The sequence below is a fragment of the Vulpes lagopus genome, chromosome 7, assembly GCF_018345385.1.
Source record: "Vulpes lagopus strain Blue_001 chromosome 7, ASM1834538v1, whole genome shotgun sequence".
Taxonomy (NCBI): Eukaryota; Metazoa; Chordata; class Mammalia; order Carnivora; family Canidae; genus Vulpes; species Vulpes lagopus.
This window is the reverse complement of record NC_054830.1, coordinates 37,896,529-37,915,095: the sequence shown is the minus strand read 5'-3', so window position 1 is coordinate 37,915,095 and position 18,567 is coordinate 37,896,529. Positions and strand designations below refer to the sequence as shown.

The 18,567-nt window shown below is 41.6% G+C and overlaps 1 protein-coding gene across 1 annotated transcript in view; it reads left to right on the top strand.

The window, feature by feature from the left end:
• EIF4E3 (eukaryotic translation initiation factor 4E family member 3) overlaps positions 1-18,567 on the top strand; it is a 39,530-nt gene that overhangs the window by 9,732 nt on the left and 11,231 nt on the right. Inside the window, exons 2-4 of the mRNA XM_041763876.1 lie at positions 4,953-5,025; positions 15,405-15,499; positions 17,140-17,200. Coding sequence (XP_041619810.1) covers positions 4,953-5,025; positions 15,405-15,499; positions 17,140-17,200 — 229 coding nt within the window. The remainder of the gene's footprint in view (positions 1-4,952; positions 5,026-15,404; positions 15,500-17,139; positions 17,201-18,567) is intronic.

Here is an 18,567-nt window from a genome sequence, read left to right as displayed (position 1 = left end):
AGGGAGGGTCAGAGAGGGTCAGGCTTGTCACACAGCTGGGAGGTAGCAGAGCTGGGACTTGAACTCAAATACCTTGATTTCAAGGGCCATCCTTGTAACCCCTCTGTTTTCCTGCCTTCCTGCTACAGCCCATTTGTGGCTTTTGTTTGGTAAAGTATCTTCTTCCCATGCCCAGACCCAGAAAATGATGACCTATACATGTGTTCTTACTGAATTGTGTTCCTTGTATCAAGTTTGGGAGTATGTTATTGCCGGGGATCCTTGGTGGCCTCCAGCCCAGCTCTGCATCTCTGCATCTTCCCCCTCCCAAAAGCGTGGCCAGATGGAGAACGGTGGAAGAATAACAGGCCAGAGCAAGGAGTGGGTCCAAGGAGGGAGTAGATAACCTAAAGAGGAATGAGAAGGGGATTTGCCCTAAGATACCAGGTGGGACCCTCCCATGATGACAATGACAGCTTGGTTTTTACTGGGAACCATCCTTGTCTAAGAGGAAGATCACGGGAATCAGAGCTAGACAGACCAGGGAAAGAGTGCAAATCTGCTACTTAAAAAAGCCTCACTGAGCCTCAGTTTCCTAATTAGTAAAGTGGAAATAATGACACCAACTTGTCAGGGTTGCTATAAGGATTAGAGATTGCATAAGTAAAAACCGTCTCATAGAACACATCCTCAATAAAAGGAGGCCATTTTTACATTAATATCATTAAATCAGAGGGAAGATTCCTGGTGAACACTTCAAACTCGTTAACCTGATCCATCCGGGGTGTATTTATTGTCGCACTGATGTGTTCTCAGCCACAGCTACGTACTGGGAGAAGGTGGCATCGAATTCAGAGAACATGAAAAACAGCTTCTGATTCCGAGGTTCTTTAATTTCCCACAACCCTGGTTGTGTGTCTTTCTAGGAAGGGTCATCATCAATACATATACCCCCCCTCACTGCTCTCTCTCCCAGGCAAAGAAGAGTGGATCTGATCAGAGTTGTTTTGCCTTCAGGAGTCTGGGGAATTCAGAAAGCAGGGGTATTGGTTTTAGAACTCCATGAGAACAAAGGCTTTGTCTAGAATGACCACTGATGTATCCTCATCAGCTGAAAGAGGTTGTGCAATGAACCTTTGTTGATTAAATAAATTATAAATCCTCTGAGATTGTTATTTGTCTGTGTCAGGGTTTCTCGGCTTTGACTCTGGTGACATTTTGGGCTAGATAATTCGTTGTTGTGGGGCTATCCTGTGCCCTCGAGGAGGTTCCATAGCTGTCCTGGGTTTTACTTACTAGATGCCAGTGGCATCCCCCTCAGGTGTGACAACTGAAAATGTCTCCAGATGTTGCCATCTGTCCCCTGGGAGGCAACATCTCACGTCCAGATGAGTACCTTTGGACTGCAGAGTGAGGGTTTGGTTAGGGTTCTTTTGGGAGGTTTAGGGTGTAACATGAATAGAGTAAAAAAACTTTTAAAAGATATGAGAATATACTGTGTACCTGAGATGAGTAAAATATTTCTTTGCTTGAAATCAATGGCAAGCATTTTTCTTCCAGTTGCTAAAACTCTCTTTCAGAGTAACAGGGAGGAGGGGATGTGGGGCTGCTGGCTCCCAGGGCTACAGCTTTGCCACGAGCAGCCTACATTGCTACTTTAAGAAACGGTAACAGTAGACGCTACAGCTTCTGGTTCAACTTTGAACCGGCAGGCCCAGGACAGACTGACCTGCTTACAAGACAGATTATTTTAAAATCTCAGCCTGTTTACCCTGTTAAAATGGATTCTGTGGATATGGCCCAGTTTTGCACGTTAAGGATGTCCCAGGTCAGGCATGAGGTATTTTTCAGTGACTGTTGGGATCAGATTTGGCTCATAGAAGAATGCTGTTCCCAGAGCTGGCCAAGCCATCCACTTACTACCATCAGAAGTTTCTGGCACCGGTTTCGTTACTTTGAAACTTGGACACCCATTAAACTATCCAGCAGCTAGAAGAGATCCTTAAGATCTCAGAATCCAACCTTCTCCATTAAGGAATTAGGAAGCCAGAGGCGCCTGGGTGGCTTGGGTCATGATCTCAGGCTCCCTGCTCAGTGGGGAGTCTGCTTCTCCATCTCCAACCTGCTTGTAATCTGTCTCACTCTCTCTCTCTGTCAAATAAAACAAAATTAGGAAACCAGAGTCCATAGTAGCTGACATATTTCCTTCAAACGCCAATACATCAGCATGAAATCTTAATCAGAATTGACCTATTGAGGGTGATCCTGTTGGTTTTAATGAGAACCTTTTCTACTCAGCTCTACTAGAAAGACTGTTCTTAGAGAGCTGGGTGGCCAGGATTCGATGCTGTAAAGGAGATAGAATGTTTAGCACACGAGCAGCAATGGAGTCCCTGCACACTAGCTCTTGATACTCTTGTCTTACACAGATGCCTCGTTCACAGATGTTCTTGTTCACAGATGCTCTGCCTTGTTTTATCCTAGAGTCCCTTCTTGGACTCTGGAAACTAGATTTGTTTAAAAAAAAAAACTTGGACAGTGAAACTGAAGGGCCCTAAATTTTGTATGATTGTTTCCTACACTAGAATAGAATCAAAAGACCAGAATGTAGAGACAAAGCCATTTAAAAAGCATAGAAAGGAAATGTTCATCAGAAACTTTTTCCGGGTTAAATGGTATTGTCCTCACATTGTATTAAGTTGACATATGCTGTCTGAGGCGAATATTCAAATACTCATTCTACACAGTTACAAATTGAAGTGTGACTTTAAGAAATAGTAGAAAAAATTGATATACACAGTTTTAAAAAAGGGCAAAGTACATTTCCTTCCTTTGGACCCTAACAGAGCCCTGTATATACTCTCCTCTGTGCTTTGGGTGACCCAGAGATCATATTTGAGCATATTTGGCATATTTGGTGAGCATACTAGGCATATTTGGTGGAGAGGTCAGCTGAACTTTTCAAAGGGGGGGAAAAACTCAGCATTGGAATCGTGCCAGTAGATTTTCATATAAAAGCAAAAGATTTTCATATGAAAATCTACCCAGAAGTTGTTCAAGGTCTGTTTTAGGGTCTTTTTTTTTTTTTTAATCTTTTTATAGTTGAAGCCATAGAGTAAAAACCTGCATTAAATAGTAAATTAATATTTATCCAAGTCAAAACAGGTTCTGGAGTGATGGATAGATATATCCGGGGCTAGGTGCTGATTTATATAAATAAATATTTTAAATACATATATATATTTATAAATTTATAAATCATATTCATGATTTACCACACTCTTCAACATAGTTATTTAGGCTTCAGGTCTGCCAAGATAATGTGATCATGCTAGATATTGTGAATTTACTTTAAAGGGAAATGATATCCAGCATATTTATAAACAGCTAGAAAAGAGTTGTAAGCCCAATGCATTAGGGTAGCCTTATTTATCAGAGCTGACCAATTTAACGCAGTCCTTTGTTTATCCCCAGACTAGTTTACAATTGTGCTTCCTTAGTGACCTTCAAGCAAGGAAGCTGTATTGAGAAGTGTATTTTTTTCCTATTCCAGTTAGATACCAGGGAGCACTTATTGGTTTATAGTTGCAGCAGTAGTCTGTAGAGCCCTGTCATGCATGTGTCATGCACACCTCATACCTGGGCATGACCCTTTTCTTTGCTATCCTTTCTGTCTCTGAGCTCTGTGAGTTTTGTACGTATCTCTATTGTGCAATGGTTTTACAACTTTCTAGAAAGTACAACATCTTGAAGTTCCATGGGATCTGTGTCTTTGAGGGTCAGTGGCTGGTAAAGCTCATTTTTTATAGGTTCTGGATCCTCATGGGTTGACTATGAGCCAGTCATGTTCTCTCAGCAAGGCTCATTTCCTACCTCACAACCAGACATGGGACTTTCAAGCATTATTTGAGTGGTGAATTTTTATCTTTGGCCTGATATTCCTGAATCCTGACAGTCTCAAGTAAGAACTTCAGTATAGGGAGAAGGAAAAGGTAGCAGGACTTGGAGAATCTTAACTTCTAAGGATTGATGAGACAGACTGTGGTTCCCCCTAATCCCAGGAAATGGTGCGAGGTAAAGCCTGTCCCTAGTGCCCGATTTTTCTGGTGAATAAACCTGTGGTATGTTGCCATCTAGTGGACCGTATGGCAAACTAAAGATTAATGTATTCTGACCACAGAGTTACTCAAAACTAATTAAATCAGCCAGAGAAAATAACCGAAAGAATTTTTCTAAAAGTAAGTGTTGGGGAAATACATGCAAATTTCAGGTGAAACTAAAGTTGACCTTCAGTAATCATGTTTTCTGAAAGCTGTCAACAGAAGGTTACTCTTTCTTAAGAGTTGGTAAAGATTTACCAGCAGGAAATTGACAAGTTTTTCTAACATGTAAAGAAAGGGTCCAGGATCCTGTGATTTCACTGTAGCTGTATGGTGGGCACAGCTTCATATCCAAAGTCCTGGGAAAAGGCTTCGTTATTACAGGGTTATTTCAGTATTTAAAATTTTTTTTTTTAAGATTTTATTCATTCACTCATGAGATACACAGAGAGAGGGAGAGAGAGGCAGAGACACAGGCAGAGGGAGAAGCAGGCTCCATGCAAGGAGCCCCACGTGGGACTCGATCCCGGGACTCCAGAATCATGCCCTGGGCCAAAGGCAGGCTAGGCTCTAAACCGCTGAGCCACCCAGGGATCCCTAAATGTTATTTTTTTTTAAGTTTCCAATATCTTTCTTTTGTGCATTTCCTTATTTTAAATAAATTTCCACAGAATAAATATGCTTACTTTTAGGAGAAGCAGATGCATGACTTCATAAAGCAGGAATTTTACATTTTAAATGCTAAATGACATCCCCGTAATGTCTGATTCTGTGGTTTCAGACCTAATTTGTATGAAACCTACAAACTGACTTTCATGAACATTGACTATTTATTTTGCTTGTTTCTCTGCTCTTTTGCTTATGTTTGCCTAGATCCCTCCCTGGTGCCACAGCAGCTGAGTGTGCATCAAATCTGAAGAAAATCTACACAGTACAAACAGTACAGGTAAGATCAAGAAATGGACAGGCCAGATTGACATGGTATGTGTTGGAGATGTAATCCTCCAACCAGAAAATGGCTGTCTGCTGGGAGTCCCCACCCAGGGCTCTGTCCGGGTGTCAGTTCTCAGGTCCATTTTGCTGGAGCTGTGCTTAACTAAGTGTAACCCAGAGCACACATCCAAGTGGCCTGCTCTTCTCTTGGTGACCTGCTAAAACTCATTAACTACTTAAATATTTCACAGACCCTCGGGAGCAGCAGACTATGGTGTGTCCCCACATGGATCTTTATTCGCACTGAAATACCAGCTCAGACACTCCCTCTCTGAGCTCTGTTTCCCTTCTCTAGGAGGCAGTTGCACCTCCTCTGCAGGGTTATCTAAGGTTACAGGTCACATAGGAAGAGCAAGTGAGTGTTGGACGTGAAAGTGGAAGGTATCAACCCTCTTTCCTACTTTACATTTAGCTTCCATTATCCTAAATTGAGCAAGTATCAACCCCTTTAGTTTCTGTAAAGTTTACAGAAGAAGGGCACCCCGTCTGGAATGGTTGGGAAGAGTGAGTAAGAAGATAATGTGGTTTCTGTGCTGAGCAGAATATCTGATACGTAGTAGGTTCTCAACACATGTAAGCTCTTCATTCTATCAGTTCTTTCTCTAGCCAACCTTTATGAAGAAAATTTCTGAAAAACTTGGTTGATTTAATTGATCACATTTCCATTTTCCTCAAAAGCAGAGTCTATCAAGTGTATCCCCTTTTTTGAGGTTAATGCACTGTTATAGACAGAATAAGGATTTAAGGCTGGTTTCTACTTGCAGTGCTTCTATGTCTGATACTTTCTAGAAGGGCCAGATTTAAAGTTTTCCTGTTATGCCTCTAAATCTTTTAGTCAGTCTTTCAACAATTTTGTTACATGGGCATCTAGATTGTGTCCCTTAGATAGTTTATCACCTTTAGAAGTAGCACAAAGATCCTTCTTTCAGAACTTTTCCCAATATCTGGTTCAGAAAATTGAATATTCTTAGGTGCCATGCAAGGCCATTGAGCCAGGTGTAAAGATACAGTCCAGACCATAGGCCATTTCTGATCTCGTTGGGAAAATGGCATAAACATGTGGAAAGCAAAAGAACAGTGCTGCTGTAAATAATCATGCGGTGCCAAGTACAAGCAGTGTCACAAGGCAGCACATGGGCCACTGTCCAGAGGGATAAACGCTCTCAGATTCCAGGAAAGGCTTCCTCTCACTTCTTCCCTGTGGTTACCTCTTCACAGCAGTCATTGTATAAACCTCAGAGCACTTGATTTTGAAGCCTGTCTTCACATGGAAGTTCTTAGATCCCTTTGACTTTTGGAGGTACTCATTAGATTTTTTACATTCCATTATGACATTGGGTCATCAGAGCTCTGCCTGGGATTCTAGGGCAGACATTGGTAAAATCAGATCAAGGTGTCCGTTTGTTTCCCTGAACCTGTATGACCAGAGTATTTGGTTGAGCCTTGGCATCCAGCAGCAAGTTAGACAGGGTCTTCAGGGACCAATTTTTAAAGTTCCCAGGTTCACACATACTAGGAAATACTTTCTTAAAAGCTATATTGGGGGACACCTGGGTGGCTCAGCGGTTGAGTGTCTGCCTCCATTTCAGGGCATGATCCTGAAGTTCTGGGATCAAGTCCCACATCGGGCTCCCTGCAGCAAGCCTGCTTCTCCCTCTGCCTATGTCTCTGCCTCTTTACCCATGTCTCTAATGAATAAATAAATAAAATCTTTAAAAAACAACCTATATTGGGAGATAATTTGTACTCAGTAAATGTAGATTTCATAAGTGTGAAATTTGGTAAGCTTTGACAAAGGTATGCAGAGATATAATCATAACCCAGATCAAGATAAAAAGATTTGCATCATGTCAGAAAGTTCCTCCATGCCCTTCCATTCAATCCTTCTTTTCCAGAAGCAACCTCTATTCACATTTCTATCCCCATATATTTGTTTTGTTGTTTATGGAATGTCCTATAAATGGAATCATATAGTTCCATACTCTACTGTGTCTATTATTCCTTTCTCTCAATAAAAACTGAAGGATTGGGGTACCTGGGTGGCTCAGTTGATTAAACAGCTGACTCCTGATTTCAGCTCAGGTCATGATCTGACGGTCCTGGGATTAAGCCCCCCTCTCAGGCTTTCCACTGAGCAAGGAGTCTGCTTGGGGCTTCTCTCTCTCCCTCTCCCTTTGCTCCTCCTTTCCTCATTCTCTCTCTCCCTAAAATAAATAAATAAAATCTTTTATATAAATAAATGCATACTGAAGGATTAAAGGAATGAATGAGAAGTTAATACATGAACCGCTTTCCTGAACCACAACAGATACTTGCGTTAAGGATCCTTTAGGCTGTAGGCCATGTTCTCAGTGGAGGCAAAAACTGATCCTTGGTGGGGTGAAAAATCCTACTGTTCTTATCGTAGGTAAAGCACAGATACATATCTAGTACATAAACTAATATACAGCTTTGCTGTGGTATTAACATTTCACAAGGGAATGATTAGGAAAAAGGGCTCTTTGGGATGGGCTGGAGGGCTGTGATAATGAAATACCGCCCTAACTGGTCAGGAAGTTCTTTCATATCTCTGATGCCTCTGCCTGCCTGGGTTTCCTTATCTGCCAGACAGAGATAATAACGCTGCCTTACTCCCTAAGATTGAGCAAGGGTTAAATGAGATTGCACGTGGCATTGGATGCTACCCCTGGGCGTCATCAGTTGACTGGCGAGGACGTGGGGAAGGATGTAGAGTAGCCTCACTGCCTGGGTTTCTCTCCCAGATCTGCTACTTACCAGCCCCAGCAAGTTGCTTAACTTCTCTGTATCTGCTTACTCATCTGCAAGATGGGAACAATCTTGATACTGATTATATCATGAGGCCCTGAGAATGAAATGACACAAGGAGGTGAAAAGCCCATAGTAAGGGTCCAATAGCAATAACAGGCTCATCTGCCATTATTCCCCAATTTCTACTGGAGCATCCTTTTGTGTTTTCCTCAGTCATGTTTACTGTCAGACAGCTGACAGCTGTGCAATTCTACTTTTCAATGATTGATTTCAAACAGTTATTCCCCAGACTATGCCACTGCTGATACCCCTACTCATGAAAACACATTTAACCAATTGGTAACTTTTGGGATTCCAGCCTGTGAGTGTCCTGAACATTTGGGAATAGTCCTTAGTATTTAACAATAGGTTTTGGTGCCAGTTTTAAAGTCATTTGAGGACATCCTTTGGTTCCCCTGTGTTTTTATTCTTTGATTATATAGTGATTCTTGGACCCTTGCTCTTTCAGCACCAAAACTACATCCCTAATTGTGTCCATGATTTTTCCCCATCTCCGTTTGGGTGAAATAGAATCATGGGTTATTAAGGACTGCTTTATATATAAGGATATGATATGTCTTTTTGTACTTTGAGGCCCTTCAGTAAATCAGAGTTGTGGATAGGGGTGGAGGAAGAAGTGTTATTCTCATTTATTAGCTACCGAGACTGAGGCTGAGATGTATGTGCTCCAGAATATCCAGTGGAAACGCTAATCTTGCATGTCTCAGGGACTAAAACTCCCACCCCTTCTAGGTCAGTTTTCTTCCTTTCATTCTGCCATGAGCTAGAGATGGGGGGGGTGCGGTGAGGGGAGGTGCGTGCCTCCAGACGGCCCACTGACCCCTGCTGAGGACACTCACTGTAGCCAACAATAATTCTCTTTGCTTTGAGTTAAATTTATTTCCTACTTTCCTGCCTTTCTTGGAAAATTCCATTTTTCATCTAGTTGTGTTTTCCAGATGCTTATTGATTCCTTTTACTCTTTTGTAAACATTTCCAAATTTTCCACATTTCTCCTGTGTTTTTATGTCCTAAATGGATGCAGTACAGAATAGAGCAAGCCTGATTTTTACCTGTGGAAGAATGAAGAGTTACCTGCCAAATATGATTTGCAAGGGAGGGCTCCCTCAGCCCCACTCTCTTTCAGCCTTGCTGCCACAAAACCAGCAATCCCACCCCTGAAACCTCATTCTTCTACAACATTCTATCCTACCTCGGTCATTTGTGTTATCCCTTTCAAGATTTTGCCACACTGTGTCCCACTTGTGCTGTGTTCTACCCAGTATTTCCCATAAATTGGCTGACTTTTTACTTAAATTTACATAATACAGAAACTTCATGTTTTTTCTGTAAATGGATATCCGGCATCGTTTATCATAAACAGAAATCTTCGTCAAAAATACATACAATCTGTTAAAATGAAGAGGATTCTCCTTCTGTACCTGTGTACTGCCAGTGATAACAAGACGTCATCCCTCATCAGAAGGTGGGAAGTTGTGCTATTATAGATCATTAAGTTAGGATGACAGATTGCCTTCCAAACCTTTAGGGAGTGAGGGCTATCCCTTTCAGAGAAAGAGGCTTATATTATAGGTCAGTGCTGGTAATGAAGAATGATGTAAAGACTGATTCAAATTTTGAACACAGTCGGGCAGCCCACAGTGGGTGGCATCCTGCAATAGAATGACCTGGAATGAACCACTTGGGTGAAAAGAGGGGACCAAGGAAGGAAGGGAGACGCACTGTATTGAAGAAACAGATAAAAGGACTTGCAGCCAGGTCTACTTCATAGATCTGTCGAACAGAGACTTAATTTTGAGTAAGACAGGGTTCCTTATCATTTAATTTATTCGTTATGTGTATAATGAGATCAGCATTTGTTGTCCCAACCCATTTGTGCAAAAATAGAATCGCAGTCAGGTTACCCACATCCTCCCTCTCTGCTGGCTTGCCAGCACAGGGGATGGGGAGAGGGTGGGGGTAGGTATTGTGTGGGTGGGGCCAAAGGGGGAAATTAAGCCTTGCACAGTGAAAGAAATTTAGTTACTTCCCATGTAAAACTCAGTCCCCAAAGAGGATCACAATATGCCACCCCCCAAAATGCTACTTTAGTGTGAGAATTATGTTGAGCTGAAGGTGATGGAGAAACAGCAGCGAAGGATCCCTCTGTTCTCCTGTCTGCTTAATATCAAGGCATAAATTTCCCTTTTAAGGGTAGCAAACTTACCTGTACAAACATCCATTTGGACAGGTAGCCCCCTCTCTTGCCACTCGAGTCTGCACAGCAGACCTTATACTGCACAACTGTTTCTACCGTCTGTGTCCTAGTCACCTACCCCAACTGACCACCTGTAAGGAGTCCCAAACCCCTTTTCCTTTATCCATTCACTTTTTAGAGTTTATCACCCTTTGTTATAATGGTACGTAAGCTTCTGAGTCCAACCACTTTCTTTGGGCTTTCATGTCCATTCTCTGAAGCCCCTGTGCACTTCAAAGTATTAACACTAATAAAGAAACATATACCATTGTGCCTTGTTCAGGAAGCAGGGTGCACACTGCTCTGATGTGTTTCCCCAGGCTTTTCTCTGGGCTCTCTCCTCTCAAAGTTTGAATTCCACTTAGCTCTCCAGTTCAGACTTTGTGATTTACTCAGTGACTTCCTATGCGATGAGCGATTACTCTAACACCCTGTCCTTTGTTTTATCTATGTGATGATCAGTTCTCCAGACTCTGGTTCTCTCTTTAAGTCAGGCCCTTTTGGAATTACAAACAAAGCCCATTTCTCTCTCAAGTACCCAGCTCTTGCAGATCAGAAGCACTTTGCTTTCAGCCTACTGTGTCTGCTGTCGGTTAAAAACATCCTTTAAGTTCTTGCTTTGTTTGTTCTTGGTTCTTTCTGTCCTCCCCACAAATATCACTGATTCAGTTGATGGGAAGCAAGCTCCAGACAACTAGAAATTCATTCCTATTGAATGGAAATATTTGTTTATTATTTAAAAAAATATTCTCCTGCTTTACATGCTGCGACCCTCAGAAGAAATTCTGGACTTTGGGTTTCTTTTTTGGTGGGGGGATGGTTTGCTTGGTGTTTTTGTTTTATTTCACACCTGCTTGTCTGTCACAACATGGCATTTTTTTTCTAGTATTTTCAAGTATGTTCTCTTTTTCTTTTTACATTCTAATAAAAACTCGAGGAGGATATTTTTCAGTTTTTCTGGTAGTGAATGATGACCTGTTTGGCAGAAGATTAGCAGGTAGAGCATAATTGCTTCAACCACAACCAGTAGATGAGGGCTTTATCAAGGGGTCACACTGTCTAGTGATTTTAACTACACCTTGCTTCCTTACTTGAGACATATCACAAATTCTCATTTCACCTTTAATCATTAAATTAATCCAATGAAATAGCTGTATCTACCTGCTACATAGAGGAGGAAATTAGATTTCAGAGGCTCCATGAGTTGTGAAGGGAACCTGAGAACCTCAGTCCTGAATCCAGGTTGATTTTGTTGGATTTACCATTCCACTGGGCAGCCATCGTCCCTGCCTCCACTCTTAAAGGATGGTGCCAGAAGGATGCTTGAGAGCTTACCCATCAAGGCGCAGACCCCATAGGCAAGGTGTAGACCCATGGCCTTCATACATCCAGTTCAGTTCCCCAGGGGTACATCACAGTGCCTGCCTGTAATGGGTGCCTGCAAATGTTGACCAAATGAGCAATGCCCGACTTTTATACCTTTTGTCGTCTGGGGGGGATCATTTAGGCTTTTAAGAAAAGCACTTAGCCATTATTTATAAATGCTGTGCTAACTTTTACTTCAACCTACTATTTGCAGGCCACTTTGAATTAATTCTAAGAATTCTAAGAATTAATTACAAAGCCATTAGGCTTTTGAAATCTATTGCAAGTTTCTATCTATAGTAAAATTTAGGTATTTCAACAAAGATAAAAATGCATTTCAGAGAATATGATCGTGAATTCTCAAGCTTCCAGTGAAATAGCCCTTTTACTTTCACAAAGTAGTGGGGGATAGTCTCAGGAGCTCTGTGATGCTGGATTCTTTCCTCAAGCTATTTGACCATCATGTATATAATCGTCCCCCCTCATCCAACAGGGGTGCATTCTAAGACTCCCAGTGGATGCCTAAAACACTGCATAGTACTGAAGTTCATACATAGTAGGATTTTTTTCCCCATACATACATACCTATGATAAAGTTTAATTTATAAATTGGGCACAGTAAGAAATTAACAATAATAATAAAATACAATTGTAACTATATACTGTAATAAGTGATGTGAATGTAGTCTCTCTCTCTCTCTTTCTCTCTCTCTCTCTCAGAATATCTTATGGTACTGTAGCCACATTTCCTATGATGATGTGAGATCATGAAAAGCCTACATGGCAAGGTGAATAACATAGGCACGTGATGTAGTAGTAAGCTACTATATAGACCTTCTGATGTTATGTCAGAAGGAGGATCATTTGCTCCTGGGCCGCATTTTACCATGGATAACTAATTTAACAAATATTCCACATATTGGTTGAGGCTTGCAACAAGGAAACAGACCAATTTAGTGCTGCATACTTTTTCAATGGGGCTCTTTTCAGTGATGTCACCGGATATTTTGCTCCTGTTTTATGTTCTGTGTGCCTTAATAACTGCCTTAAGTCAGTCTATTGCTGTACCTTCTTGGGCTGTAATCTCCTCCTATCAGATTTGCCAAAACTGAAAAAATCATTTGTCTGTTTATTTTCAAGAGAAACTGTTAAAGCCATGAACTTTAGCATGATCCTTAGAGTATTTTCTTTTTGGATGAGGAGAAGCACTGTGTCACTCTTTTTGAAGTGCTTCAGATACTTGGTGAAATACCAGGGCCCAAGAACTTTGGCAGGGAGTGGTGAGGGTGGGTACTCTGGTTGAGGTGCTCCATTGCAAGGCTTGAAGTGTAACAACACCAAAGTCCTTTTAGTTAAAGCAGGGATTTTTAATTCTAGCATAATTTTATCCATAAATTCTACACAGATCACTGCCACACCATTGGAGAAGTCCCAGACTAGAGCTAACCAGCATACTCGATGTGGTTAAGCGAATCTCCTGACAGGAAGACATCTTCAATAGGCATCCTTCATTCTGTGACTCCTTGACCTGGTCCATGGCTTCCAAGAGGAGAAAGATGTGCCTAAAGCATAGTAGTCAAAGGAAATGGCACAGTGGTTAAGATCACATTTTGGAATCAAACTGTGTGGCTTCAAATTCCACCTCTCTCTGTTCACACTCACACCACAGGCAAATATTGGAGTCATGTTATCATTTGCACTAATGGTAAACCATTTATTAGGTAAATACTTCTATAAGGACAGATACTTGTTTGAGGATGTGCTGTTACTACTGATTTTCAGCTATTCCCTGTATAGTGCCATGTTAGTATAAGGGACCAAAGTATTTTTTTTATTTTAATTTATTTGAGAGAGAGAGAGAGAGAGACAAGTAGTGAGAGAATGAGCAAGGAGGAGAGGCAGAAGCTCCCTGTTCAACAGGGAGCCTGAGGCAGGGCTCGATCCCAGGATCCTGGGATCATGACCCGGCCCAAAGTCAGATACTTAACCAACTGAACCACGTAGGTGCCCCAGGGATCAAGGTATTCTTGATCAGTCTACTGTCAGGTGGTTTTCTGATTTCAGTTTTTTCTCACATGTCATTGTTGCTTTCCTTGCAATTAATTCAGCTTTAATTTTTATACCAGATAGGCTTGAACAACTCATTGAACTCATTGTTCAATGAACTCATTGTTCATAGGCTTGAACAACTCATATCATTCAGCATACATGAAATTTACTTCCACTGCTCCACTACAGAGGCCCTGGGACTTATTTTTCTGGTTGTTCTGCTGTTTGTGCTGTTTTCCTCAGATCTACTAGGACACCCAGACTTCACTTACCCTATTATACAGAGTGATACTTCTTATTTGTGTAGTAACTCTATGCATAGAGTTCATAATGTAGTGGTATGATGGCCTATTCCAAACAATCTGGGAGGGGCTTTTTTATTTGTAAACTCAATCCTTGTCCTAATCCTTGTGGTCATACCAAATGCTTACTTTTATTGTTATCTTTTTTTTTAAATTTTTATTTATTTATGATAGTCACACACAGAGAGAGAGAGAGAGGCAGAGGGAGAAACAGGCTCCAGGCACCGGGAGCCCGACGTGGGATTCGATCCCAGGTCTCCAGGATCGCGCCCTGGGCCAAAGGCAGGCGCCAAACCGCTGCGCCACCCAGGGATCCCCCAAATGCTTACTTTTAGACAGATTAGTCTCTGTGCCTGCATTATGTATAAAACAAGAATAATAATTGCGCCCCCTCATGAGGTTGTCAGTAGGGCAGATTACATGCATATGTAGAAGTTCATAGACTAAATCCTGGCACTATTAGTACCTATACCTTTACTATGGTTACTGTAATTCTTAATTATATACTATATATTGTATATATTATATAATAAATTATATATAGTATATAATTAGGAATTATATACTATATATAATATAATATTATATATTATATTACTATAATTCTTAATCTGTTTTTGTCCACCAGCTACTCGGTGTCTGAGTTAGTTCCAGCTGCCATAACAGAATATTATAGGCTGGGGAGCTTGACCAGTAGATACTGATTTCTCACAGTTCTGGAGGCTATAAGTTCAAGATCAGAGTGCTTGTATGGTTGGGTTCTGGTAAAGGCCATCTTCCTGGTTTATAGACAGGAAGACGGTTTATAGTTTATAGCTGTCTTGTATCCTCACATCACAGAGAAAAAGAGGGCTGGTTCTCTTCTTTTTCATGTCAGGACACTAATCTCATCGTAGGGGCTCTGTCTTTCTGACCTGATTACCTCCTAAAGACCACACCTCCTAATACCATCCTATGGGAGGCTAGGGTGTCAGTATATAAATTTGGGGAGGACACAAACATGCAGTCCTATATTTTGGACAACTTGTTTTAGTAACTACTCCCTGTTCCTTCTAGGAGGGGAACGGAGAGAGTACATAAAGTGATCCCTCTCTGCCTCCTCCTCTGTGAGCCATCCCCTAATCCAAAGCAGAACAGTTTCCTTCTGGGCTTAGAAAGAAGACAGTCTGTGTTAAAAGGAAATATGGTTCACTACATATATTCAGCACTTGAGTCTGTGTTAGATACCATCCACTTGCCAGAAAAGTCAATAGCAAGGTCCATGCCCAGTTTTACATGGAGATACATGGCATAGGGAGGTTTGCTTAATAACTATTGCTTCCTGTGAAGCATAGAACTTGGCCCAACATCAGCAAGGAATGTTCTTTAATGCTATGTTACAATTTGTAACAGAAAACTAGAAGTATTACTGAAAAGGAAATCTATTTTGAATGGATAGGACTTAATGAGAATCTGATTTTTTTCTTGTTTTCTTGAATGCGTTAATTTTATAATCTAGTGGCATAGCGAATCAATACTGGGTATATTAAACAAGGTGTTTTTCTTTTGAAGATATTCTGGAGTGTGTACAATAACATCCCTCCTGTGACTAGCCTGCCTTTGAGATGTAGTTATCATTTAATGAGAGGAGAGAGGCGACCACTTTGGTAAGTGTATAACTTGTAATTTGAGGTTAAGGTGGGAGGGAAATGGTTGTGAACCTCATAAAATATTTACTTCATGCCAAATTGGAATGCCAAAGTCATTTTCTCCTGGTAATGATGGAAAGTAATTTTAGCTCTTACTTAATTATGAACGAAGCCGCTGCCCACTTTCCCCTTCACCCTGGGATCCACAATGATGAGTAGGTTTCTCAGTGTTCCCCACTGAACACCCCATTGTGGTCTCACCAAAAATAGGCCATTGTTAGCACGCCAAAGTTATGATGCAGCTCTTCGTATGGGGTGTTGCTTCATTTTGGTTTGTTTTCTCATTTGCACGATAATGGCCTGGATAGTGGACTGAAAAAGCTTCTAGGCTCATGGGAGTTGAGAGGAACAGATGGAGTATCCATGTCTATACTGTATGATTGAACTTCAGAGACATCTCTCACATGGACCACATAGAAAGTGTGGGAGACAGGTCAGGGCCCAGGGTCTAGATCCTTCTTTAATACCTTGGTGTAGTGATGAGGGTAGAAGATGATAAGCCAGTTTGTTTAACTGGAGTCCCAAATAAAGATATAACATATAAGAATTTATTCTTATGTCCTATGTGTGTGTGTGTGTGTGTGTGTGTATTTAAGATACATTTATCTTGTATGTATATAAGAATATATCTCTTATATGTAAATTTATATATATAAATATATAAATAAAGAGTAAATTCTTATATTGTGTCCCTCAGCCATTCTAAGTAACTGAGATGTCCATTGGTAGGGCTGAATTGTGCCATACCTGAGCACTCAAATTTCATTAGGAATCTCATGCTCTCCATCAGGTTTGCTTTGCTTTCCCCTGGGTCGCTGTAGTTTTTCAGACAGGCTCTCCCATTTGTGGTGGCAGAGTGGCTTTCATGAGTTCCAGTCTTACGCCCTCCAAGTTTGTCACTGTTAACCTTCACCAGACCCAGTAAGATGCCAGGGCTGGCTGTCATTGGCCAACCATGGGTCCTTTACATCCCTGGCCAATCACAAGGACAGAAAGGGGCGGTATTTTCATAGGCAAACCTGAATCATCAGCCCATCTTTGAGGCTGGGATGTGGAATCAACCCTATTGGAGTGGGTCTGATGGAAAAGTAGGGGACAAGTAGCTCCTTAAAGGGAAACTGGGGTACTTTTACCAGACAAGCAAGCAGATACTACACAGGAAAACACAGCAGATGCCCACCACAGGGACCAAGTTTCCTATAAGGCATATAGTGCGAGGTTGATATGAGAATCAGACAAGGCAATGTCATGAATGTGGTACTAAAACAGAAAGTCCTTCATGCATGTAAAGCACTTGCATTAATTTGTTCATCCCCAGATAGCATAGGGTACCTCTCATCACCACTTCTTCAGGGTGAGAGGCTAGTATCCCATTGCCCACCCACCACCACCAAATCCCACTTTCTTCCCTCCCCATCTTCACCCCCTTTCTCTTTCTTTCATTTGCCTCCTTTTCCAGTGAAAGGACTGGGGGGGGGAGAGTTTATTTTAAGAATGCTCCATTGTTTGTTGATTTTAATGTCATCTGCTGTTAAACTAGATGCATGTAGAATTACTTAATCCTTGAGTGTAATTTTAAACCTTGGTCTCCAATCCAGGGAAGAGGAGAGTAATGCCAAGGGCGGCGTATGGAAGATGAAAGTCCCCAAGGACAGCACGGTAGGTTTGTTCTGATCCTCTTCTAGAACTGGCTGTGGTTGGGATTGTTGTTGACTGCCTATGGTGAGCATCTTGTACTTTTTAGGCAATCCACTTGGTAGTCTCAGAATAGGACTGGGGATGAGAAAGTCTGTTCTGACCTTCATGATTTTCTGCCCACAGTGTCACCTTGAAAATGTAGTATCACATTTCTTTATACTACTATATATGTAGTAGTAGGACTATTAAAAGTTCTGAAGAGCTACATGCTTCTAAACTTGACAGAAAGGCTGATTGTGACAGTCATTTCCTCACCAGCCATGACTAAGATGTGGACGTTGGTATACATGGTGAGAAGTAGATTCCTAACCACCAAAAGCTTGTCCTTCCTCCACTGAAGTGGGTGCAGAGATAGGGGATGCTTAGGAGGCTATCTTACCATTCTTTGTGGTTCATGTGAGGCTGTACCCAGCCTCTCTGAGGGTCTCATGAGAGCCTTGTTGGTAGGACGGCCTGTTGAGACAACTAGTTTCTAGTGGCCAAGCTTCAGAAACCGAGATTTTCTAGAATAGGCTCAAATTTATCATACCGACAAAAATGAACGTTCAAACCCATTCTTAAGCTTTGGGAAACCAAAACAGTTCTTTGAAAATGGATGAAAGGGCAGAAGCTACCAGAGTCACCTTTTCATGGTTTCTTTCATGTGGATAAGCTCAAAGAATTGCAGTGTCTCCTGAGACCCATAGGTTTGAGTCATTTCCCTGTAAGTCATTTCCCTAACCTCTTAAAGAGGTGACCAGATTTATTTGTTAATGATGCAGACTATCATCAAGATGCATAGCTCCAGGATTTGCCTGTTATTTGGCTTTCATAAAAAATGTCAGGGAGTCAACAACCAGGCAAGGCCTGTGAAAATCCTCCTGTCACTCTTTGAAAGGAGAGAACATAAGTTGTTTTTAATTTCAATGAGGGCACGGTTTCCTTTTCATGTGCTTTATTGACTCACCCCAGACTTTGAGTTCTGGTAGAGACAATTGTGATGTCAGCATGTGGTGAGCAGTAGCTGACGGGCACATTTGCCCTTTCTCTCCTTGGCCATATGCAGTCACAAATAATAACATGTCCATGTCTGTACAAGTGTCCTCTTCATTCACTGTCACTTGTGGAGGAGTGGGAGTCTGGTGGGCCAAAGCTGTCTGATGTCACACGGGGAAGGGCACTTCCCCTCCCCCCTAACTTCCTTGCAACGTCCTCAACTTCATCATGAACAGTGTAAGACACCGCAGGTGGGACGTAGAAAATGGAGAGGATGATTTCCAGAAGGGAGACAAGCAGAGCCAAAGGGAGCATCTAGGAAAGGGAAAATAAAATCCTCCTTGAGGACTGAA